Source organism: Martes martes (assembly GCF_963455335.1).
Source record: "Martes martes genome assembly, chromosome: 7".
NCBI classification, from domain to species: domain Eukaryota; kingdom Metazoa; phylum Chordata; class Mammalia; order Carnivora; family Mustelidae; genus Martes; species Martes martes.
Window position 1 is genome coordinate 57,873,594 of NC_137894.1, and position 25,309 is coordinate 57,898,902.

Consider the following 25,309-nt stretch of genomic DNA (forward strand, 5'->3'; position numbering starts at 1 on the left):
TGGGGTCCAGAAGTGCACTCCCTCCCGATCACCAGTGCCACCTGCTCAAGGGGGCTTTGTCTGTGTGAGCTGTGTATGGGACTCCATTATTTATGGGACTCTGCCCATGAATGAGGCTCTCAGTGGAGCACTGCCAGCATTAGCATGTTAGATTGAGAGTTCCAAGATGGCGCCTGCAAGCATCAACACTAGCAAAGTAGAATGTGATCTCAAAACTGTCACATAACAGTGTTTCCATCCCTAGAGTATATCTCAACAGTGCCTCCCAGGCACCCCCAGGACTAGAGAGTGGACACGTTTACCCATGGTCTGGGTTCTTTTCCAACCTGTATTTTATCTTTGGGTTCTGGGTTCAGTGAGCCCTTTAAGAACAAATTTTCTCTTCTGTGTAGCTCAGTGGTTTTCCTGGTTGTAATCTTTGTTTCCAAAGTCTGACTTTGGGGGGCTTATCTCTCTTGTGCAGGATATCATTCTTGGAGTGCCTCTGTTGAGCTCTAACCCTTCATTCCTCAGGGAGACATACCATGTTTTTGAGATTCTTTCCCAGCTGTGGATGGCTGTGCCTGGTGTGGGTTTTTTGTTTTTTTTTTCCCCCTTGGTGAAAGGAGGTCTCTGCCACTCCTACTTCTCTTGATGCTGCCTCTTAGTTCCTCTTTGTGGAGGCTCTTTTCATTCAGTTTTCAGAGCTTTTTCTGAGGGAATTATTCCTCATGTATCTGTGTATCTGTGTATTTGTTTTGACCAGGGGAGGAGGTGAGTTTCAGGATCCTCTTATGCCACTGTCTGAACCCTCCTCTGAGAAGAAAATTTTAGCATGGTAATCGAATAGCTATAAGGCAAAGTTGTAGACTGTCATTCATGTCTTTTCTCTCAATAAACATTTATTCAGCACCTCATATGTGTCAGGCATTATGATGTACCTGGTTCTGGATGAGCATTTCAGTATCCTATATGATCAGGTATAGAACATTTTTAGAAGATCTCTGTATCCACCATACCTAATCAGCTTCTCAGATGGGGTAAGCCTGTTTGTATTCTCCATGTGCACCAGGATAAACTCCAGAAATGTGTATGTGTGTGTGTCCATGTCACTGGAGTGACTGTTGTATGCAAGATACCCAGATACTCTAAGAGCTGTGAGTTAACAAAGAAGTAGATGACATGATTGGGGACCTCAAGAAATGGAATAAAGTTCAGATGTTTGGGAGATACCAATTTTATTGACCTCTGGTAACTTTAAATGGAGTTGCTTTATGTATTGGGTCTCCAGTTTAATATGATAGAATTTTCTTTTTTTAAAGATTATTTATTTGAGAGAGAGAAAAAGAAAGACAGTGTGCCCGTGCCTGAGTGTGGAGGGGGTGGAAGAGCAGAGGCAGAGGGAGAAGCAGACTCCTTGCTGAGCTGGGAGCCTGATGCAGGCCTTGATCCCAGGACCCTGAGACCATGACCTGAGCCAGAGGCAGGCACTTAAGTGGTTGAGCCACCCAGGTACCCCTTAACCTGATAGAATTTTAATGGGAAAAAGGAATTTGAGAACATAAGGAAAATTGTGAAATGTAGTGCATTAAAGGTGTCTTAACATGCTAATTTCGGATGTTTTCACTATTGTCCTTAAATTTACCCAGAAATCCAAAATGAGTTTTGGTATGTTGTTTTAACATTAGGAGGGACAATTCATTCCAACGCCATTTAAAACACTGTAGACATGTTGACTCTTTCCTAGCCTTAAACTTGGGGACTTTGAGAAAATATGCCTTTAGGCAATACCTTGATAATTATCTTCTCATCTTGGTCTTTTTTTCATCATGTTTAGGTCAAAAATTGTCTTTTTGTTCTTTATTCCTTAGTCTGGATGATTTCTCAAAATTCTTCTTCTTAGGCTATTTTAGGTCAGTTTTGTCCTTTCAGTTGATCCTTTCCAATTAATTATATGAATACATGCAATTGTACACGAGTTTTCTTGTTAAATTTAAAATATCGTTGTCATTTCACCCCATTTCATGTGTCTGAGATTGTTGAATGACTCATAAAATACTGTTCTACAGCATTTAAACTCTTTGTAGAATATTTTATCATATAAGTATACTGTATTGTTACTGAGGTTTTCTTTAATTTTGTCTGACCCTCTAATGATATGCTCAGCAGTTAAATTTTTGTTCATGTTCATGATGTATTCCTAAAATGGAATTTTTTGATGAAACAGTATGTATAAATAGATTTTAATGTTTTGATGCATACTCTAGAATTGCTCTTTGGAAAGATTATATATGTTTATTAGTCTGATTAATCTGATTTCTTCATTATTTTGCTAGTATTGAGATAAGACTGAGTATAATTATATAGTTTACTTTTTTCCCCACTGTATTATGATCATTGTCCCATACCTCTAAAGGTTTTAATACTCTTTTTAAAGTTAATTTTTAGGGAGCGCCTGGCAGGCTCAGTCAGTTAAGCATCTGATTTCAGCTCAGGCCATGATCCCGGGGTCCTGGGATCGAGTCCCATGTCCGGCTCCATGGTCAGCTGGGAGCCTGCTTCTCCCTCTTCCTCTGCCTGCCTCTCCTCCACTTGTGTGTGTGCTCTCTCGCTCTTTCTCTCTCTCAAATAAATAGAAAATCTTTTAAAAAATTAATTTTTAAATTTTTTTTGCAATAAAATTTGCCATCTTAAAGTGCACAGTTGGGTGGTTTTTGGTAAATTCACTGTATTTTTGTGACCATTACTATTGTCTAGTTCCAAAACATTTCCATCACCCTAGAAAGAAACATGTACTCATTAGCAGTGATTCCTAATACTCCCTATCTCCCTTCCCTGACAACAACCACTGTGATCTGCTTCTTTCTTTCTTTCTTTCTTTCTTTCTTTCTTTCTTTCTTTCTTTCTTCTTTCTTTCTGACAGTTCATGTAAGTGGAATTATATAGTATGTGGCATTTTATGTCTGATAGCTTAGCATAATGCTTTCAAGGTTTATCCATTGTTATTGAATGTAGCAGTACTTCCTTTCAGTATCCTGTTTATGACTGCATTATATTTTATCATATAATGATGCCATAATTTCTTATTTTAGACATTTTTCCTGTATTAACTACTACTAGGAATATTAATGCATGTAACTTTTATTTGTAAATTGTAAGCTATATTCTTTTTTTTTTTTTAAAGATTTTATTTATTTATTTGACAGAGATCACAAGTAGGCAGAGAGGCAGGCAGAGAGAGAGGAGGAAGCAGGCTCCCTGCTGAGCAGAGAGCCCGATGCGGGGCTCGATCCCAGAACCCTGGGATCATGACCTGAGCCGAAGGCAGAGGCTTTAACCCACTGAGCCACCCAGGTGCCCCTATAAGCTATATTCTTACAGTGGATTCCTAAGTGGAAATTTACTGTGTCAAAGGTTATGACTCTTAATGGTCTTGTTTCCCATGGCCAAATTGTTTTCTGGAAGTTTTTATAAATTTAAACTTCTACCAATAGGGTAAATAAAGTTTTGTCCTTACTTTAGCTTCTTTAATATTTAGAATATTAAACAGTTTGATTGCTAACTTGATGGTTAAAAAAAGACTAAATTGTTTTAATTAAAATTCAACCTTTTTTCATAAGATTATTAGTCATTTGAGTTTCCTCTTGTTTTGAAATTTCTTTTTGCGTCTTTTCTTTTTATTCCCTTAGGATCTTCCTATTTTCCTTTTGACTGAGCTTTTTATATATTAAGGAAGTTAGCTGGTTGCTTTATTTGTTTAAAATATTTTTACCAGTTTTTTTGTTTTATGTTTTTGATGTATAGAAATTTTAATCTTTGTAATGTAGTTAAGTGTTTCAATTTAAAATTAAACCTTAAACAATGAACTCTTTATTATATTTGGAATTCTCTTTGCTATATGGTGTGCCTCATTGTTCCTTTTTTTTTTTAAATAAATAGCAGCTCATTCCATCCAACACCACTTAAAAATTAGTCCATCCCTTTTCTCACTGATTTTTTTTTTTTTTTACATCCTACCCATTTCTCACTGATGTTTGATGTCTCTTGTGTCATTTATTGCATTCATATATTTATGAAGCTCTGGATTTTAATCGCCTGTTTTTTTTTCATCTGTTTATTTTTTCTGCCAAGTTCCATTTAATTAGACTGAGGTAGGATATTATATTGTTATCTATACCTTCGCCTGGGAGTCAGCTAGAACCTCTATTAGTAGACAAAACTGGGACTCTGTGTGTTTTGGGGAAATTGTTTAAGCTTTCCAGGTCTCATTTCTTTTTCTCTCTGCAAAAGGGGATAATAAAAGCAACCACTCTAAAAGGATGTTTTAAGGATTAAGAAAATGACTATTAAGTAGACAGTATCCTGGCATATTTAATAAGTACTCAAGGAATGTTAACTGTTAAGACAGTGATGATGATTTCATATTACATATTAGTATCTGGTAGAACTCTTCTTTTCCAAAATTCTTTTAGTTATAATTACATATTTAGCTTCTGATAACTTTAGATTCCTTTTTTTACCCCCTCCATCCTCTCAAAAAAAATTCCATTAGTATTACAGTAAATCTATAAGTTAATTTGGGGGGAAAATGACAATACTCAATGTCCCTATCCAGAAACTTGGCATTTCTCTCAATTCATTCAAGTTTTCTTTTTGTTTTTAAAAGCCTTACTAATGTTTCCTTCTTAAAGGTCCTATATGTGTTTTTGGTTAAAACTATTTTAAAGTATTTTTTTGTTAGCTAGTATTGATGGAATCTTTTTTTGTGTGTGTTATTTTTTAATGACTTGTTATGGTAATTATGTATTTTTTGGCATCTGTTGGTCTGTTTTTTTCATTCTGCGTACAAATGATGAGATTTAAATGTTTTACTCTTTTCTGTTTCTTCTTGCATTATCTCTTTATTCTTTCTTCTTTCTGAAGATGATGATTGCCATTGTTCTTTTATTGAAATGTTCTTTGGCTCTTTTTTCCTCTATCTTTGGTTATTTAGGTAAAAACAGATGACATAGCAAGAATTTACCAGCCTAAGCGTTATGCTTTATCACCTAAGACAACGATTACACTGGCACATCTGCTTGCTGCTCGTGAAGATCTGTCCAAGATCATTAGAACAAGTAGTGGCTCCAGCCGAGAGAAGACGGCATGTGCCATTAATAAGGTTGGTTTTTCTTTCAGTATGGTGGAGAATGAATTTATATCTTCATTTGATGTTTTTACCGATTTCAATCCATTTTTCTCTTACACCCTGGTAAACTTCTAGAACAGAAAGTGGCAAAATTATTTCAGTTCATCCAGGCTTAGTTATGTTTTGCTTGTGCATGTTCATTTGAATCTCCGTATTCATAAATCAAACCACAGTTTTATTTGAATTAGAGTAATTAAGAATTGATTTTATCAGTAACTTTAGCAGGAATTATTTGCCTTTTTTTCAAGAATGTATTTATTTTTTGTCAGTAAAAATCTGCAGTAGTTGTTTCAGGTAATGACAGGTTCCTTATATCCTTGGTGTAAAGGAAGAGTACATGCTTTGGAGACCTATAGGTCCGGATTCATATCCCAGTTCTGTTATTTACATAGACCTTGGGTAGGTTCCTGAATCTTTTGGAGTTTCCATTTTCTGAAGAAGAGTATAGATCCATTTCTCCAACATTGCTTTAAAACAAGCTCAAAGAGATTGAATCTTTTACAACAGCAGCGATGGCGATAATCTAGATATGTCAGTTTGACTGGCATGTACTCTGTATTTAGAGCACTTTATGTATTTAGAGCAAAAAGAAGGGATTTGGGTAATTTTGAAACATTGTTACTCAGCAAAAAAAGTGTTTTTGATACAGTATATCTTGCTATTGGGGTGGTTGTAATTAAAGTCAACTTGTTGATTATTGCTAAGTTAGTCACCAGTGTTTGTTCCTTCCTCTTCTATTTTAGATCAACCTCCTCTGCCTTTTGAAACTATTCTGTCTTTAAATATGTTACTTAGTATCTTATATCAGGTCATGATCTAGTCTGACGGGATTAAGAGTTCTACTTTAAGAGACATTGCCCATCTCTTTTACAAATTTATAATTTGTAGTCTATTTGAAGGCAATTTTATCAGTTCTTGGAGCAGTGTCCCCATGTGGTCACCAACATAGCACCTTTGTTTTGTGGAGACACCAATGAAAATAACCACCAACAAAAGCTGTTTTTTGCATTTAGTAATTAGGACATTATTGGTGATTTGAAGAGAATGTTTGCATTCTTCCAACATTGCCCCACAGTAAGGATGTTGTACTTTTTGTCTTTCATTTATGACACAAATTACTAAAACATGGTTTTGATTAGAGGATAAGTGGAAGTAGAACCAAACTGATTTGTAGGTCATTTTGGTTGAGGCAGTTAACCATTTTACCTTCTTTCCTGAAAGAGATGAGCAGGAAGTTAGTCTCCTAGCTTTCTTTGTTAGCACTGTCTGCCTGTATTTATGGGCATAATAAAGTAGCCCCTTTCTACAGAAGGCTGGGGACTTAAAATCAAACTCTTCCTGGCTTATCCTTCAAGTATTGTGAAGCATGGTTAAGAGAGCCTATCAAGACTTTATTTTCTCTATGATAATATAGTAACTAGTATCATCATTGAAAATTAGCTTAAGCTTCATAAGAAAGGAATAGTTCATTGAGAATCCCTGTATCTTTAGAGGGATACCTTGGATTATAGTCATATTCATCTCTAACATCTCATTAAATTCACATGTTACCATATATACTTAATACTTTTAAAATAACATGTGCTTGGGAATAGAGTTTTTTATTGGATATTCCATGACCAAATGAATGGCAGTGGAAAGTCCAGAGTTGTGTATAAATCGATACGAAGTTAATGAATATAGGGTATATAATTTATGTATATTGAAATTATTTTGCTAAAAATGTTTTAGTATGGTGGGTACTGCATTTGTTACAGAATTTGGAAACAAATTTGAACAAGAGAAAATTAACAAGCCCTTAAGTTTCAGCAATATTCCCCAGATTTTTTTTTTAAATTTAAAAAAAAATTTATTTGTCAGAGAAAGCACAAGAAGGGGAACAGCAGGCAGAGGGAGAAGCAGGCTCCCCACTGAGCAAGGAGGCCGATATCGGAATCAATCCCAGGACCCTGGGATCATGACCTGAGCCGAAGGCAGATGCTTAACTGACTTGAGCCACCCAGGCTTCCCTTCCCTGGCTTGTTTGAAAGTAGTCCACACTGTGAGGAATTTGTCAAACATTACATTTCTATTTTCAGTATTCATTCTGCATGTCAGATGCTTTCATGTCTTTAAATATTTGGCTTCTGTTTCTTTATTAGAACAGTAAGTTCAATATCACTTGAATCCTTTATATAAATTGTAAGTTCTAAAGTATTAGAAACTGAAAGACAGTGTTTCTTCACACAGGTGTTGATGGGAAGGGTGCCTGACAGAGGAGGACGGCCGAATGAAATTGAACCACCACCCCCTGAAATGCCCCCTTGGCAAAAGAGACAAGATGGCGGCGGAAGGGGTGGTTGGGGTGGCGGAGGTGGTGGGGGTGGTCGAGGAGGTGGTGGGGGTGGAAGAGGTGGTTGGGGAGGTGGGGGAGGTTGGGGAGGTGGTGGAGGAGGAGGTGGAGGAGGAGGAGGAGGAGGAGGGTGGGGAGGAAGTGGGGGAGGGGGTGGTAGAGGAGGAGGTTTCCAAGGCAGAGGAGATTATGGGGGGAGGGGAGATTATGGTGGAAGAGGAGGGGGCTATGGTGGAAGAGGTGGCTATGGTGGAAGAGGTTATGGAGATCCATATGGAGGAGGTGGCGGTGGATACAGAAGATATTAAAATCTACCAAAATTAGATAGCAGTGCTTACTTCTTGGCAGAGACATTAGCTGTAGTGTTCTAAATAACATACTTGAATGTCATTTTTGAAGTAAACACCATGTTAGATTCCCTATACCATTCTTGAATTGGGTTAATCTGTAAGAGCATTGTTTTATACTACCATTTGATCTCTTAGAGGATGATTTTTCCATATTCTGTGTACCCTTGAGCATGTCTTTTTAAAAAACAAAAAATGAGCAAAAATTATTTTTAAAAATGTAAATATTTATTACCATCAAACTTGGAAAATGGAAAGTATTTTATTGTCATGATTGAATTTAGATTGTTACCTGTATTTTATTCAGGTTTGAAACATAAATTACCCAACTTGTAATGGAAAGGAATATAGACTATTGCCTCATCTGTATTCCTGTGGCTGTGTTTTGTATTTGATTATTATACTTTATGAAATAGGGAAAGGGACTGATCTACTAGTTCAGTTCAATAGATAGTTGTCATGACTTGTTTGCTCTTTTATAGGCAGCAATTCCTCTGACCAGGGTTTCTGTTAAAGGTCCATTAACTGAAGCTCAAGACACTTTTTGCTATGCATATTTGATTTATTTTCCAAGTGGATTTGAAATCTGTGATTTTGTTTAAGAAAGCAAAGACTGAGGTCGGAATTACTCTAAAGGGATGAGGACAAGTAATAATTTTACATGGTGATGTAAAAAATACTCATCATATAAACCCATCTCTTCATCATTTGTGCCATCACCTTAGGTGTTTGAATATTAAAAGCAGGTGAGTTGCATTGCTCAGGATTAGGGCAGTAATTGCCAGTGTCAGTCCATCAGAGGTAGGTTCTCGGCATCCCTTGGAAATTCTGATTCATAGCTCAACTTGGGAAACAGAGTCAGGGAATGGTTACATGTGATTTGGTGGTTGGAGCAGGTTTGGAGATCAAGAGTTGTGAATTTGAATCATGGCACTAGCCCAGGGGGTATTGTGGGCTGAAATGACCATAGTTCTCAAGGATTGATTTGTCCTCATTTGTCAAATGAGGAATGGTGACACTTGCACTCTTCTCAGATCGTTTTATAAAGACCTAAGTAAGTACAAGTACCATTTATTGAAGGCGTGTTGTGAAGTGGGCCAAGGAACGCATTTTTCTCTTAGTATAGAGAGTTAGATAAGATAGTTACACACACTTTTTCATTCCTACTGTAAAATGTGTATCCCATGTGGGCTCTTGGTTGACCTGTGGGTAACAACTTTTTGTGATCTAGCAAACTCAACAAATAGAAAGCTGTTTACCAGTGGACACATGGTATTTGATATTTGGCAGTTTCATTGTTGTTGTTTTGTTTTGCTTTATAGTAAACCCTGTAGTGAAATCTAAAATAATGTTAAAACTTTAAATATTGTGTATATACTGCAGTCTTTGCCATGTATTTTTCAAGCTAACTCTTTAAAGGAATATGTTCAGGATAGGAAAACTAACTTTAGGTTATTTGTAAAGTAGATTTTAAAAATGTGTTTATATTTAATGAAGATACTTAATTTCATTTGTGATAGCTGGGGAAAAAAGATTCTCTTCAATAGCTACGAACTCTGAAAAATAAATAATTTTTAAAAGTATGTAATCAAAGACTACTGGAGTATAGTTGCTGATATAGAAGGGGTTTACAACTGCTTTCATCACTAAAGGTTTGTGGTAAACAATGGCAGAAACATTAATATATCCATTTCTGTAAGATTTCCTTATAACTTCATAGGAGTGCTGTTGAGTTACCCACTATACTCACTGTAAATCTTACCTGATTTTATCATCCCTGGAATCCAATTGGAGCTGGAATCACTCCTATTTGCATATTCTTATAAACTTCACTCAAATAAAAAACAGGGTGATCTAGACCCTAATATCTTATTCTTCCCTGGAAGGTAGGATTTTCATGATATTCTTTTTTAAGAAAAATTTGTTTTGTAGAAGAGTGTGCTGAGCAGTTATCTAGACTAGCAGTAGGCAGTTTGGGGCTTTGATATCAACAGCCATAATGTGAAAATGTTTTATAAATTGAGTGCAGTACAAATGCAGAGTATGATGAATGGTACTTTACTGTTTCCTACAATCTAAACCTTTTTATGGGCCTCCTCTTCATTCCTTTTTGCCTGGATCTCAGTTTCATTTTCCCCTATTACCTTATTTACCCCCCCCCCCCACTTTTTTTTCCTCCCTGCCTTAGTCTAGCCTTTGGTATCTTAATAGCACCTACAGACATGACTTTACTGAGAGATTCTGGATTAAAGTAAGTAACCTCTTACCTGCACCTTATAAAGAATATGTGTCCCCATCCATTTTACACATAGCTCTCAGTAGAAGAAGGGACCAGGTGTTTTCTTTGAACCTATGGCCTGTGTTCTGCAGATCAGGGAAAGCTTGCTTCACTAAAGAGAAAAAAACCTTTCAAACAAGAACACTTAATTACCTATATTTATGTCAAGAGAAGGTATAATGACCCAAAAAAGATTTGTGACCAGGGAATGTTCTGAGCAATGAGATAACTTATAAGGAGCACAGGACAGATTAATTTTGGGATGGAATCTGGGGATGGAAGAAAGGCAGTTTAATCTCTCCTTCAGTGTCAGGTTGTCAGTGTGACTTACTTTGTATGAAGTGTTAGGAATTGCCAAAATGATAAATACACCTACATCTGAATGTACCAGAATGCATTCCATAGTGGAATTTGAATGATTGAATTTACCCCCATTTGAATGATTGAATTTACCCACACTGGTCTGGTTAAACAAAAGTTGGCTGGGGATTAAGAGGAAGTCATAGCTCTCTTAATCACTCTAAATAGTCATGAATACAAATGAATTGCCCTGGGTGGTCTGCATTGGACTGAACTATATTTCAGTGAACCAATTTCACGTACAACTTCAAAGTTGTAAACTTGCTAGTTTTCTCAGAACTGTTGAATTAAAGACAAAAGCCACAGAAAGACAACCTTACATTTGTCTCCATTCTTAAGTATTTATAGGCTTAATATTTGGGGATTGCTGTAAGTCCTTATGCAGTAAGAAAGGAAAAGGTTGAATATTTCTGTACTATTACTTCATGTTCTAAAAAGATTTAGAATAACTTAAATGAATAATTAGTTGCTTTGCTTTTCCTTCCAGGAAAACCCAGTTTGGTTAATAGAAATAGGGAAGTGGTGTCAGCTTGGATTTTAGTAAAAATTCTAGAGAAGCTTCTATATATTCATGAACTAGAAGAAACACAAGACAGCTATGTGGTAGGGATCCTAATGTCTTTTATCATATAAATATTACACAAAGAAAGCTTACATTATGTATAAAAAAAAAACCCTTTACAATCTGTACACTTGTTTTTTCCTTGCATTTCTTTTACATTATAATCCTTAGACAGAAATTCACAAATGGTCAGTAAAAAGGCAAGTCAGTTACCAAAGAAAATGAGAAGTGATGTTGCTGTTGACAAAACAAGATTTATCCTTGTTTTGATGGATAAATATATGCACAAACTTATTTCAAGTCAAGTCCGTATAAGACAGAAAAAAGTGTATCCTAGGCTTGACAAACCAAAAATTTTTTCCAGATTATTTCTGTGGATACCACTAATCCCATGTAGCTCAGCGCAAATATTAACTTACATGCTATTCGTCTTTCGCCTTGCTGGACTGCAAAAAGTTGCGATAAAACTATTGCTTTCTATCCATTTCAGTGGTAAATTCTGGAGTGCTTGAGACCCTCTAGCCGTATTAATTTAACTGATTAAGGGAGCTCTGACCTTTGGAATTCTAGAATTATAGATTATGTGCACAGGAATTAACCTGGGGTCTGTATTTTGGATGGAAGATAAGGAGAATGAAAAAATTTGTGTCACATGTCTATGTTTATAAAGAAATTGTGCTGTACCACCTTTGGTCTGTATCAGAGGGAAAGAATAATAATGAAGAACATGAATTTTAATGATTATCATAAATTCACATTTGCTACTTATATGGACAAAGTACTTCTTATATACCAGGTGATGGACCTAAAGCAGTCTGCTATGGGGATTTCTGAGTTTGGAATTAGGAAAGGGTAAATTTGTGTGTAAAGTAATTCTTTAAAACACTAACTGAAAGCTACTCACTAGTTTTGTCACTAAAGCTCGGTACAAGGAAGTATGCAAATGGAAACTGGTCTTTCATCAAAGAAACTTCTCAAATGATCTGACTCCTCCAAGGAAGTTACACTGTATATATACTCTGTATTCTGAATAAGATTTGGTGTTGCTGGCGTTAGATTTCAACCTTTTAATTATTGAGATTATGTTCTTGGCAGTTGGTCAGCTTGCGTATGAATTTCAAGTCTGTTTGGTACCAAGTTTTCCAAGTATGGAAGGTAAGTTCCCCTTAAAAAGAAAATGATTATATGAACTTTTTAGAGAAATCAAGAGTGTGATAAATTTTATAGATCAGGAGTTTGTAAACAGTTGTCCAGACAACTAATTGAGCCCGTTTATCCTTAACCTTCATTAATAAAAAACTCCTAGGACTCTTAATTGTAATTTTGCTAAACAGTACATTTTACATTGTGAGCAATTTATGTATCCTGTAACAAACTAACTTTATATTTGTGGATTTGTGTAAATGACAAAGTTGTTTAATGCATTTCCATATTTTATAAAGGAAGAAACAAAATTCCAAGTCACATGCATGCTTGATATTGTATATACATAATATATACACATATACACGCTCTCAGGTCTTATTGAAGCCTCTCACCCAACTAGCTTATTTCTAAATAATATTAATAGTGAAGACAGTACAGCACAAAATCAGTTCAAAATAATTACTTCAAAGAAAAAAAGATAAAGATGGCACATGAAAAGTTAAACGGACTCTTTCAAAAAGCCATAAATTTCTAATTCTATCCAGTGTAGATATACAAGGACAAATACCATGTTGGCAGTAAAAATAGCTACCTGGCCAGTCATGTATTAGGTGGTATTAGCTATGTTTCCAGGTTTTTAGTTTGCCTACTTATGACTATGAGACTAAAACTGTGAGATATCCTCATGTGAGTATGAGCCTAGTGAGGAAGGAGTGGGAGAAGGCTAATTGATAAGATATCTGAGGTAGTGAAGTGGGAACCAGATTCGAAAAGAATGCTGGAATACAGAGGAAGTGAATCTGTTTTTGGAATGTGAGTATCTTCCCATTGTAAGCAAGCTTTGGATGGAACAAAATAAATCCCTCAGTTCAAAGAAAACCCACAGAAGGAAGCAAATTGATTTTCCAGGGATTTTAGTTCTGAGGAAGTAGTAGTAGCTGCACAGGCCACGTAGGAGAAGCAACCTTGTCAGAAATCTTGGTCATGTATTTATCAAGCTGTTGGTATTAGTCCCAGGGGAAAAAAAAGTTTATGGTGTGAATGGCAAAAATTCTGCATTCTTCAGCTTTCCTACCCATTGATTCACTGACTGAAGACAGTTCCACTTATTAGGAGTCTTCTAAGTAAAAAAAGATAACTTGCTTTATGTTTTAAAGTACCCTTTTTATATAACTGGTTGATCTAAGGTTCCCCAGGTGTTTGTGTTACTCATTTTACTTAAGAGATCTCTGATACATTCCTCTACACATTGTGATCCTTCAGTTTCCGGGCTAAGAACAGTCACTGTGATCCATTTGAGTTAAGACATGATTTTTGCTTGCAAGTTGGAGGGTTTCTATTTTCTTCTGTGCATATTTCAGTTGGATCTTTAGAGCATCATTATCTGCTTTCAGGGTATTTATTTCCTAAAGGGAAGGAGATGAGGTATGTTAATAAAGCAGCAATGAATAGCAAATCAGTTACAATATTGGAAGTACTACACTTGATTGGCATTTTCTGTTCACTGTGGCTGAGAATTAAAAACTATTTTCAAGACCTTTATTTTGCTCTGAATAGAAAATAACAAGTTAAATATCAAGTGAGCATGTGCAAACAGCAGTTAGGTTTTGTTATCATATCAAAGATGGCTAGCAGGCAGAATAAACCATAAGAGGGGGACATGAAACCTTTGAATGCTGTATAGCGAGAGACCTAAACTTGGCAGAAATGGAGTCTCTGGTCAGTTCTGAGGTTTGAAAACAGTGACTCAGAATACTGTCATATGAAATATTATAGTTCTTTTAGTCTTCAGCCTTCCCCCCACCCCCCGCCCAAATCACTGAAAACTAATGGACTCCTCTGATAAAGAATTTTATCCACCCCCTAAACTGGGATTTAATTATCTAATCTTCTTTTTTTTTTTTTTTAAAGATTTTATTTATTTATTTGACAGACAGAGATCACAAGTAGGCAGAGAGGCAGGCAGAGAGATAGGAGGAAGCAGGCACCCTGCTGAGCAGAGAGCCCGATGTGGGGCTCGATCCCAGGACCCTGAGATCATGACCTGAGCCGAAGGCAGAGGCTTCAACCCACTGAGCCACCCAGGCGCCCCTAATTATCTAATCTTCTGAGGCAGTTGACTTCCAGGCTATTGCGGTTTTTAAACTGAATTATGTCTGACCTATGACATAGTATAAATTTAAGATGTACAGCATGTTACTGTGATATGTTGTAATACTGCCATTGTAAAGACAATCAACACCTTTCATTGTTATATTATCCTTTTTAATAATTGGAATAATTTAAGTTCTGGACTCAGCAGGTTTAAGGATGATAATACAGTATTATCTACATTCATTGTACCATGCATCATATCTTTCAGGCTTATTTACCACTTGTAAGTTGGTACCGTTAAACAATGTCTGTACTTCCTGTCTTTCCCCTGGTAACCACCATTTTATTTTCTATTTTCATTTTTTAAAGATTTTTTTTTTTTTTTTGAGAGAAAGAGAATGAGTGAGAGAGAACACAAGCTGGGGGAAAGGGCAGAGAGAGAGAGGGAGAAGCAGCCTCCCTGCCAAGCAGGGAGCCTGATGCAGGACTCCATCCCAGGATTTGGGGATCATGACTTGAGCTGAAGGCAGAGGCTTAACCAACTGAGCCACCCAGGTGCCCTGTAACCACCATTTTAATCTGTTTTTGTAAGTTTGGCTTTTTAAATTCCATATATAAGTGATGTCATACAGTACCTGTCTTGCTCTGCGTTGTCTCACTTAGCATAATGTGTTTGAGGTCCATCCATGTTGTTGCAAATTCCCTTCTCATGGCTGAATGATACTCCATTGTGTGTATGTGTGTGTATATATACATTTTCGTTGTCCATTCATCGATGAGGTATGGACACTTGGGTTGTTCCCATATATTGGCTATTGTAAATAATGCAGTGAACATGGGAGTGTGTCTGTCTTTTTGACTATTTTTATGTTCTTCAGCTAACTACCCAGAAGTGGAACTGCTGGATAATATGATAGTTCTGCTTTTAATATTTGAGGAACCTCCATGCTGTGTCCCATAGTGGCTGCACCAGTTTGCATTTTCACCAACAGGGCACAGAGGTTCCCTTTTCAGCACATCCTAGCAAGCACTTGCTCTCTTGTTTTCTTGATGCTAACGATTCTGACACGTGTGAGTTGATAGCTCATTGCATTTTGATTTGCATTTCCTTGATTAGAGGTACCGAGCATCTTTTTTTTCTTTTTTCCAAGCATCTTTTTTATGTACCTGTTGGCCATTTGTATGTGTTCTTTAGAAAAATGTCTCTTTACTCTTATGTCCATTTTAAAATCAGATTTTGTTGCCATTGAGTTGTTATGAATTCTTTACATAATTTGGTTTTAACCCTTTATCCAGTTTATGGTTTGCAAAAATCTCCCATTCTATATATTTCTTAAAGCGTTGTGTTAATTCTTTTGCTGTGCAAAAACTTTTAAGTTTGATTTAGTCTCTATTGGTTGAAGAGACTATCCGTTCCGCCTTGGGTGCTCTTGGTGCCCTTATATTAGCTCACTGTATAAGCAAGGTGTGATTCTGGGCTCTCTTTATTCTTCCATTGGTCTTTGTGTTAGTTTTTGTGTGAGTACCATACCGATTTTATTACCATAGCTTTGAGTATACTTTGAAATCAGGAAGTATGATATCTTTAGCTGTGTTCTTGTGTGGTTCCACACAGATTTTAGGATTGCTTTTTTCCTATTTCCTAAAAGAATACCATTGGTATTTTAATAGAGATTGCATTAAATCTGTAGATGGCCTTGGGTAGTATGGACATTTTAACAATTCATCAGGTCATGAACACGAGACATCTTTTCATTTGTTTCTTTCACTTCCTTGGTCAAATATATTCCCAAGTATTTCATTGCTTTTGGTGCTATTGTGAATAGGATTGTTCTATTTCTTTTTCAGATATTTCATCCTTAGTGTGTAGAAATGCCACTGATTTCTGTATGTTGATTTGATAGCCTGCAACTATGCCTAAATTTTTGGTTGGTTCAAACAGTGTTTTGGTAATTTTATATATACAGACTCATATCATCTGTAGATACTTTTACTTCTTTCCTGATTTGGATGCTGTTTATTTCTTTGTCTTGCTTAATCGCTCTAGCTAAGATTTCTAGTAATGTGTTGAGTAAGACTGATGAGAGTAAGCCTCCTTATGTTTAGTTTCTGATCTTGAGAAAAAGTTTTAACTTTTTTCCCACTAAGTATATTAGCTATGGGTTTGTCGTTTCGGGCCCTTATTATGTGGAGGTATGTTCCTTCTATATCCAATCTGTTTTTTGTTTTTTTATTTTGAAAGGGTGTTGTATTTTGTCAAATGCCTTTTCTGCCTCTATTGAGATGATCATGTGATTTTTCTTTCATTTTACTAATGTGATGTATTACATTTATTGAGTTGTGTATATTTGTTTATGCTTGCATCCAAGGGATAAATCACACTCGGTCATGATATATAATGAGGTTCCCTCATTATATATTGTATATATTGGAAGTGTTCCCTCCTCAATTTTTTGGAAGAGTTTGAGAAGGATTGGTGTTAATTCTTCTTTGACTGTTTGGTAGATTGCACCAGTGAAGCCCAATGTTGGGTGCATATATGTTACAACTGTTATATCTTGCTGATGTAATATCTTGATGTATCGAGCCTTTTATTATTATATAATGACCTTGTCTCTTGTTAACATTTGTGGCTTTAAATCTGTTTGACATAAGTATGGCTATGCTCCATTTTCTTTGGACTTCTATTTGCATGGAATATCCTCTTCCATCCCTTTACTTTGAGCCAGTATGTGTCTTAAGAGTTGAAATGAGTTTCCTGTAGGCAGCAGAGAATTGGTCTTTTTTTAATCCATCCAGCCACTCTGTGCCTTTTGACTGGTGAAACCAATCCATTATTTTTTTTTTTTTTAGCATGATTATTGTTACGTAAGGACATACTACTGCCATGTTATTCATCTTATTTGCCTTCTGGTTGTTTTTATCTCCTTTTTCCCTCTGTTTCTGCTTACCCTTGTAAAGTGTGATTTTCTATAGTGACTTGAGGCTCCTAAAAATGTGTACTTCAATTTAACTAACATATATTGTATTATTAGTTTTAGAGGTAGAATTTAGTGATTCATCAGTTGCATACAAGACCCAGTGCTCCTTACATCCAGTGCTCTCCTTAAGGCCCATCACTCACTCACTTCAACCCTCCTCGCCTCCAGCAACTGTCAGTTTGTTCCCTATAGTTAAGGGTCTCTAATGGTTTGCCTCCCTCTCTGTTTTCCTTATTTTTCCTTCCCTTTCCCTATGCCCATGTGTTTTGTTTTTTAAATTCCATGTAGGAGTGAAATCATATGGTATTTGTCTTTTTCTGACTGACTTTGCTTAGCATAGTATCTTCTAGTTCCATCCACCTCATTGCAAATGGCAAGATTTCATTCTTTTTGCTTTGTGATTACCATGTGGTTACATGTAAAACATCTCATAATTAAAATAGTCCTTTGTCTGGAAACTATATAGGTGTCTTGAAACTTTATAGGTGACCAAAGATAAAGTGCTATCTCCACTCTTTTACTCCTTCCCTTTTATATTTTTGACATTACAATTTATCTTTTTATGCTGTGAATTCATTGAGAAATTATAGTAGCTATAGTTACCTTTTAAAGTTCCTTTCCCCTACAATTAAGAGGTTGAACACCTCATTCTAATATAGCTAGTTTTCTGATTCTGCTTATTTCTTACCATTGCTGGTGTATTGTGTACTTTCATTAGCTTTTATGTCACTATTTAGCATGCTTTTGTTTCAGCTTGAAGAACTACTTTCAGCATTTCGTGCAAGGCAGGTCTAGCAGTGGTGAGCACTTTCAGTTTTTGTCTGAGAAATCCTTTATTTCACATTCATATCTGAAAGGTGACTATCGGATGACGTACTCTGAGCTGGCAGTTTTAATACTTGGTCATTTCACTCTCTTATGGCCTGTAGAGTTTCTGCTGAGAAACCTGCTGAGAGCTAATGGGGTTCCTTCATAGTTTTCTTTTTTTCCCCCAATTTTTAAGATCCTTTCTCATTGGCTTTTGACAATTGCATTGTAATCAGGTGGCACCTGGGTGGCTCAGTCGGTTGAGCATCTGCCTTCAGCTCAGATCACAATCCCAGGGTCCCTGGGGTTGAACCCTGCTTTGGGATTCCTGCTCCTTAGGGAATCTGTTTCTCCCTCTGCCCTTCTGCACCATTCATGCTCTTTCTCATTCTCTCGCTCAAATAAAATCTTTAAAAAAGTAACAATAATTGGGGGGTCCATTAGCTTCTTGGACTTGTGTATGCTCCAATTTCTTCTCTAGGTTTGGGAAATTCTAAGCTATTATTTCTCTAAATATGCTTTCTGCTCCTTTTTCCTTCTATATTTTTTCTACCATAATAGCTCTTACAGGGTTTCTTCACTTTTTTAAAAAACCTTTGTTTTTTTGGCCTCTTCAGAGTCATTTCTAAGTTGCTAGTTCTTTCCTTGATCTGCCTTATTTCCTAAGCTTTCTAGTGCATTCTTTATCTCATTGAATTCTTTAGCTCTAGAATTTGGTTCTTTAAAAATTTCAGTCTTTTTTGACAAAGAACTCCTTCTCTTCATTAATTTTAGTCCTTAGTTCACTGAATTACCTGAGTGTTTCTTGTAGCTTGTTGAATCTCTTCATAACAGCTATTTTGAATTTATCAGTTAGACCCCAATATTCCATTCCTTTGAGTTTGGTTGCTGAAATTCTTTTCTGTGATACATGAGTTTCCATAGTGTCCCATGAAATGTGCCTCTGCCATTGTATTTGAAGTAGCATACACCTCTCTAAGTTGTTTACTTTGTTACCATTCAGCAGACTGGCAGTTAAAATCCTTTTGGTTTTCATAAGGTGGCCACATAATATAGCTAAGTTTTGGGTTTCTTTTTACCGTAGCTGGCTCTGTTGCTGCACTTGGGAGTGTGCGTTAAAAAAGCTGGTGTCTATAGTGCTGGCGGCAGAGGTGGAGGGCTGCCCATGGCATGATAGGGGGATCCTCAAGTGGGGGTACTCCCAGAGGTCCATGGGCAAACCTGAAACCCCGAGGTGGGGGGCGGTAGGGAGAGGAAGGATGTGTTCCTTTGGTGCCTTTTGTTATTCTTTTATCTGCTTCTTTCCCTTTCTTCTTCCTTCCCCCAGTCCTGGAGGTTCCTCCTCAGAAACCTGAGTGCTGTTGGAGAGAAATGGGTCCCTCCAGCTGTAGCCTGTGCTGTCGGGGGGGTCAGTCACTCTCCACTTTTGCTTTCCCTGTCCTCTGTGAGGGAGGAAGCCAGTGCATTGCAGTGTCATCCTGGGGAGGGAGGCTGAGTCCTAAGATTCTCCTCGGCGTCTGCCCCCAAACTCTATGTGGTCTGGCTCCACTCCCATGGTGCCCCAGCTGGTGGGACCTCCCCAGCTTGTGTATCTTTCCAGCATGTCTGACCTGGTTTACATTTTCCAGGGTTGCTCTTGCCTGATCATGACAAGATAGGGTGGAGCAAGCTCACCCCCTCGTTTCTGGAGCACAGGCAGGTACAAATCCCCTGGATATTCCGTGAGGTCACTTTTTTTGGTTATGAATAACCAGTCTGTTGTAAATAAAAGGGGAGAATAGAAAGGTACAACTCCCGCTGCCATGATGATGTCTCCAGTCTATGAATCCGGTGTTCTTACATTATACCATATTGATTACTCCCTCTCTGCAATGGTAAGCAGTTTCTGGGTAATATGAGTTGTTTCTTAATGGAAATTATCTGGATTGCTATGTGCTAGGTAAATGCGTTCCATGATAACAGAGTAATTATTCAAGATCTGGAGCAAACCATAGAGAGCATGGACTCCTGGCCTTGTATTTTACAGAGGACTAAGCCAGGCACAATATCTCTGAGATTAGAATCACAAATCTGTGTCCCCAAGACGAGTTCTTGTAAGTTGCCTTTGGCAGTTTCTACACCTAAAGAGAAAGGGCTTTGTGTAACCCACATTTTGTCACCTTCTGATTCACTTCTTAAAGCAGGTCTTAAAAAAAAAAACAAAAACCACTCTGAGCCAGAGAATACCTTTCATTGAGAAAATCTGTTCTTTTTTCCTATGTTCCTCCTACTATTATGTTCTTTGTTCCAGGCACCAAATCAAGAGTTTCACATGTATTATCTCACTTGTTTCTTCAACTATTTCTGTATTTCATTTTCTAGGAGTTTGACAGGGAAGGTACAACACTGAGAAAAATGCAGGGAATTCTGAGGCCACTTCGGGCAATTTCACTATGTAGTATGTTGAATTATTTAACGAATCCTAGCTTGGTGGTTGTTGGTTTTGTGTTTGTACTGCTAGGCCTCCAAAAACACATTGCTAACCTTGACATTTTAGAAAAATCTATGATGAAGTTGGATCTGAGCTTCCCTGTCATTGGTAGGAAACCATCTCTGAGCCAAGCCTCACCAAGAGCCCTGTACACCAAACAAAAAGTACATTAGTAATTTTCCCTACAGAATTGAGTATTTGGGCAACTGCCTGTTGTCCCCTTTCATGTCCTCCTCTTTCATTATGCCCTTTTCTCTAACCTTGGAACCATATTCCCACATTTGTGTTGTTCTTTTCTTGATAAACCTTTTTATAATGCCTTTATGGGGCCCCTTATAATTAGGACATTGTAAGCTGAACAGAAGAAAAAGCAGTTTCTTCTATGGTTGTTCATAGATTATATACAGCTGTTTATATGCACTTGCCAGATACTGTCTAATGCATACAGAAGATCTGCACATTCTCCGATGTGTTTGAGTTTCATTTAGAAAAAAGGGTGTGGTGTCAGCACCGTAAAGCTGATCAGTAGAAACTAGTTTATTCCTCAAAGCATCTACTTTGAACAGACTTTGCGTCCCGACACCAACACTTTGAAAGGGCAATAGGGAGCCTGGTATATCTTGTTCTACTCATGTAATATGAGACATGGCCTCCACTGGTTTGAAAGAAAGCCAGAATCCTTTTGTTTCCTTTTTTGGTCTTACCCTGTTATTAACCAACCTGGTTGGAATTTTTAGCTTACATATTCTTCCCTGGTTTAACCCCATTTCTCTGAGTCTGAAAGAAAAGAAAAGGAAGGTACCTGTTCCAGCTCTTGGTAGGTTGGAGGTCTGAGATGACGGAGATCCTCCTTTGACTTTATGAGGGATTCTTTGTTTTCCCACTTGACAAAAGCCCGCTTTCTGATCAAGACGGGGCTGGGGCACGGAGATGTGGGACTGGGAAGCACATACAGAGTATCCTGGGCTGTCTTCCTTGGAGAGGACAGCATAAAGGAACCGGAAGGGGCCTCAGTGCCAAGCCAAGGCAGTGATTCTGTCTGGGTGGCCTTGTGGGCGACAGTCCTCTTTAGCCGAACAGAAATCTTCTGTGAGGACACTCCCATGAGCATGATGGTCCGATCTTTACTTTCCTCACTGTGTTCCACAGTCTCCCCATTAGGGAATGTGAAAGGTCCTTCCTCAGGAGCTGTAGAAAGATAAATGACGTATTAGTACTGTATCTCAGAAAAGCAGAGACTCAGGATTGACCTATTAGTTTCAAATGAGACCCTTCTTGTTATAGGAGTTCCATGGGTCCAAAGTGGATTCCTTTTCAGGCACCCTCTTCAGGAGGTGAAGGGGCCTGAAGTCCAGGGGCTTTTGCTGGTGAAGCCACGGCCGCTGGTGCCAGGCTACATCTACCCTGAGGACAGGACATTTTTCTATTCGCACAAAGGTTGCCTAGAAGATTTCGGTTTCTGTAGATTAGCTGAAGTGAGGCCCTGCTTCAGTGCTCTAGAGAGAAATGGTCCATGCAGGTTTGCTGTGGACACCGGAATGTGGTAGCTCTCAGCATTCAAATTTTGGTCCTCATGCAGGTGGCCTCCAGGAGCTGGTACGAATTTTCTTTGGGACCTATTTGTACAGTCGACATGGCTTAGCTGTGAGAGTTAAAGTTCCAGCTTTGTGGAAATACGTCTCAAAATGTATTACCCTTAGTATGATACTAATTGGTAAAAGGAGAGAGGAATCATTCTGGTTTTCTTCTTTCAACCAACACCCTTGCCCAGGACCCAGCCGAATATTGACCATTAGGAGTAATTTATTGGAAAAGCAAAGAGTAGATATATTTGAGATGATTGGTAGGCTGTAAGGTAGACTACTGATCATCTAAATTTATTGTTTTACAAAGACTCAACAGTAATTCTGGGCTGTTTGAAACACATTTATAAATAGATTTTAGATTCTGTTTAGCCTTTTTCATTTAATAAGGATGAAAAGGTTACCTTCCAGGGGGAAAATGAAACAATTAAAATGTTTTTTAAGAAACATGCATTTCTATTAAAATGTGATAAATATTTCATTACTAAACTTTATAGCCAAGATACTTGATTGGTGTAGTCAAAATGGCTTCTGGACAACAAAAAGTTGTCCAAATGACAGTTATAATTTAAACCAGTAGTTCTAATACTAGAAACCTTATAAGGATTGTACTTAATTTTTCCCTAGGGGAACATAAGTTGACTTGAAGTATTTACCCAAATAAAGCTCAAAATTATAATTATACTGTTTCAAGTATCAGAATATTTAAATTACTTACCCTAAAATAACAACCCTATATTTTTTGGAGTGTTAGGGTGTTTTTTTTTTTTTAATTTCCCATTTTACAACCTGACCTTTATGCTGCTCTCTGCCACACTGTATTTTATGTGACAGAACTGTGGTCTCCAAAAGTGATATGTAATTCTTGAAATGTGTCTGCGGTGGTTTTTACTAAGAGGGAGAAGGACAAAGGTAATCTTTATCCTTCCCACTTCATTTTCCAAGAGAAATGTTCTCTGTGCCTACTTACCATGGAGCAGGTCTTTGGCTCCCAGTGAGTAAAGGCTGGATGTTGGCCCTCCACCGGGGCTGTTCTCTGTGGGAGCTGCTGGGTTCTTGGCTCGCTTCTTGCACTCAAACACCACAAGATCTTTGCATTGTTTGTGGCAGTTCATCCCGCAGTCTGTGGACAAGACACTCTGGTCAGGAAGTCTTTCGCTTTCTTCTCCAGAGTCTCAAAACCACGTTTGTGCAGTGCTGTCTTGTCACACATGCCTGTCCTAGTCTGGAGTTGCCACCTCCTATTCCTTATGCACCTAGTAGTCTTCTCATCATGAGTCTCAGAATCAGAAGCAGCATCCACTATCTTGGAGAGAATTGGTTTCTTAGTCATCCTACATATACTGCCTACTTTACAGAGACCCCCTGGAGGCTCACAGCTCTTACGTCTTAATCTTTCTTCCTCGCCATAAAAATCTCCTCTCCTTCACTCCTGAATTTTTCTAGTTATAAGGAAGGACAGTTAGGTCCAGAGGAATCTGCTGATAAAGAGAAAAGCTGAGGGGCACCTGTGTGGCTCAGTGGGTTAAAGCCTCTGCCTTCAGCTCAGGTCATGGTCCCAGGGTCCTGGGATTGAGCCCCGCATCGGGCTCTCTGCTCAGCGGGAAGCCTGCTTCCCTCTCTGTCTGTCTCTCTGCCTACTTGTGATCTCCCTCTTTCTGTCAAATAAATAAATAAAATCTTAAAAAAAAAAAAAAAGAAAAAAGAAAAGCTGACAAGGGCCTTTGGTAAATACTTCTCTTCCCAAAGTGCCTTTCTTTGGAGACCCACCATCCCTGTTTCCAGGACAGCCCATACAGAGAGAGGACCTTGCGGGGCGGGGACTTCATAACTGGTCGCTCAGGCATTCCTCTTCTCTGTGGTGGCAGTCACTTTGAGTGGGTGTTCTAGGGAAACCAGTTTGGGAATGAGGCTGGGAGCTGTGCTGAGAAGTTGTGGATTCAGTGGACAACTCCTCTGGTAAAAAATGCTTTATTAGGAGAGCCTCTGAGTCCAGGGAAAACAACACAGTAGACAAAGCTGAGCCTTACCTTTACATCGATATCCTTGTTTGATCACTCCCCAGAGCTATGAGACAGACAAGATATGGTTAGAGTGTACGAGTCATCATTCATCTGTCCAGTATGAGGCTACACAGTGGCATCCATTCTTTATTTCCCCTCATTGTGTTCTCTTCCTCAGGTGGGAAGGAAATCTCCTTTATCTTCCCCATCTTAACTCTCCTGACCTTAAATTGCAAATAGGAAGAGTTTGTGCTGATCAAAGTAAAAAATTCTCAAGAACTCACTAGCATGGACTTAGGAGGCCTTCCTGAGGCCTGAAGTAGATGAATCAAAGAACAAACCACTTTCTCAGGACTCCAAACTAAAGAACAAGCATATGGAATCCTGGGGTCATGGACAGGGAGAGCTGGGGTGGGAGGTCAGAGAGGAGCAGAGCCACATGACTTCTTAAAGCAGTTCCTTTTGAAGGGGAATGGGCAGGGATGTCTCATACTTCTTTTTCTCTTTCAATACCAACAGCATATGACTATAATTACTTAAAAAATATATCCGCAGTTCAACATTTCTTACCATTTGTCCCAGGCCTTGTGGACCAAAGGAAGAAATCAGTCTGGGAGAAATGGTAAAGAGGAGTTCAAGTAAAAGCCATGCATTTGAGAATAAGCTTATTGTAGGTATGTGCTTAGGCTCTAAGCTGGGATGGTTGATAAGGGTGGTGAGGTCTCTGCCTGGCTTAATCATTTAAATTGTCTCATACACCACCCCCAGTTCAGCCTCAAGCATTCAAACAACTACTTACAAATCCAGCACAGTTGTCACAGAAAGTAGGTTTCAGGTAGGTGGTCTCTTGAAAGTTGTGAGGAAAGCCCAGGCCCAGTTTGGAGTATATTGAGCTGGCCCTCATGAAGTAGGCTGTGATTTCATCTCTGCTGATGAGGCCTTCCCTGCCAGCAAGGGACAGACAAGGTATAAGTGGGGTCTGGGGTAATGAGAGTGGCTTCTAGCCTTAGAAACTCATCTCTGTTTTTACCCTTCTTTGGTAGGTATAGTACGTAGTACTGGGGACTGTCTCCATGAGCCCCGCTTTTCCGTAGGGATGCGTGGATAGTGCGTCATTAGGAGAGAAGATGGCAATAGTCATTTCAACAGAGGTGTTCCTTGGCTAAAGTAAGTTTTCCT

At 38.1% G+C, this 25,309-nt stretch overlaps 2 protein-coding genes across 2 annotated transcripts in view; one reads left to right on the top strand and one right to left on the bottom strand.

Annotated features, from left to right (window-relative positions):
* The window catches only part of FAM98B (family with sequence similarity 98 member B), a 37,760-nt gene extending 28,334 nt beyond the window's left edge, over window positions 1–9,426 (top strand). The window contains exons 7-8 of the mRNA XM_080809224.1: window positions 4,973–5,140; window positions 7,397–9,426. Of these exons, the coding sequence (XP_080665350.1) occupies window positions 4,973–5,140; window positions 7,397–7,807 (579 nt within the window). The 3' untranslated portion in view covers window positions 7,808–9,426. The remainder of the gene's footprint in view (window positions 1–4,972; window positions 5,141–7,396) is intronic.
* Window positions 9,427–11,088: 1,662 nt separating this feature from the next.
* Window positions 11,089–25,309, bottom strand: part of RASGRP1 (RAS guanyl releasing protein 1) — an 81,283-nt gene continuing 67,062 nt past the window's right edge. The window contains exons 13-17 of the mRNA XM_080809223.1: window positions 24,930–25,074; window positions 24,158–24,194; window positions 23,098–23,250; window positions 21,347–21,732; window positions 11,089–13,598 (exon numbers count right to left, since the gene is read on the bottom strand). Coding sequence (XP_080665349.1) covers window positions 13,464–13,598; window positions 21,347–21,732; window positions 23,098–23,250; window positions 24,158–24,194; window positions 24,930–25,074 — 856 coding nt within the window. The 3' untranslated portion in view covers window positions 11,089–13,463. The remainder of the gene's footprint in view (window positions 13,599–21,346; window positions 21,733–23,097; window positions 23,251–24,157; window positions 24,195–24,929; window positions 25,075–25,309) is intronic.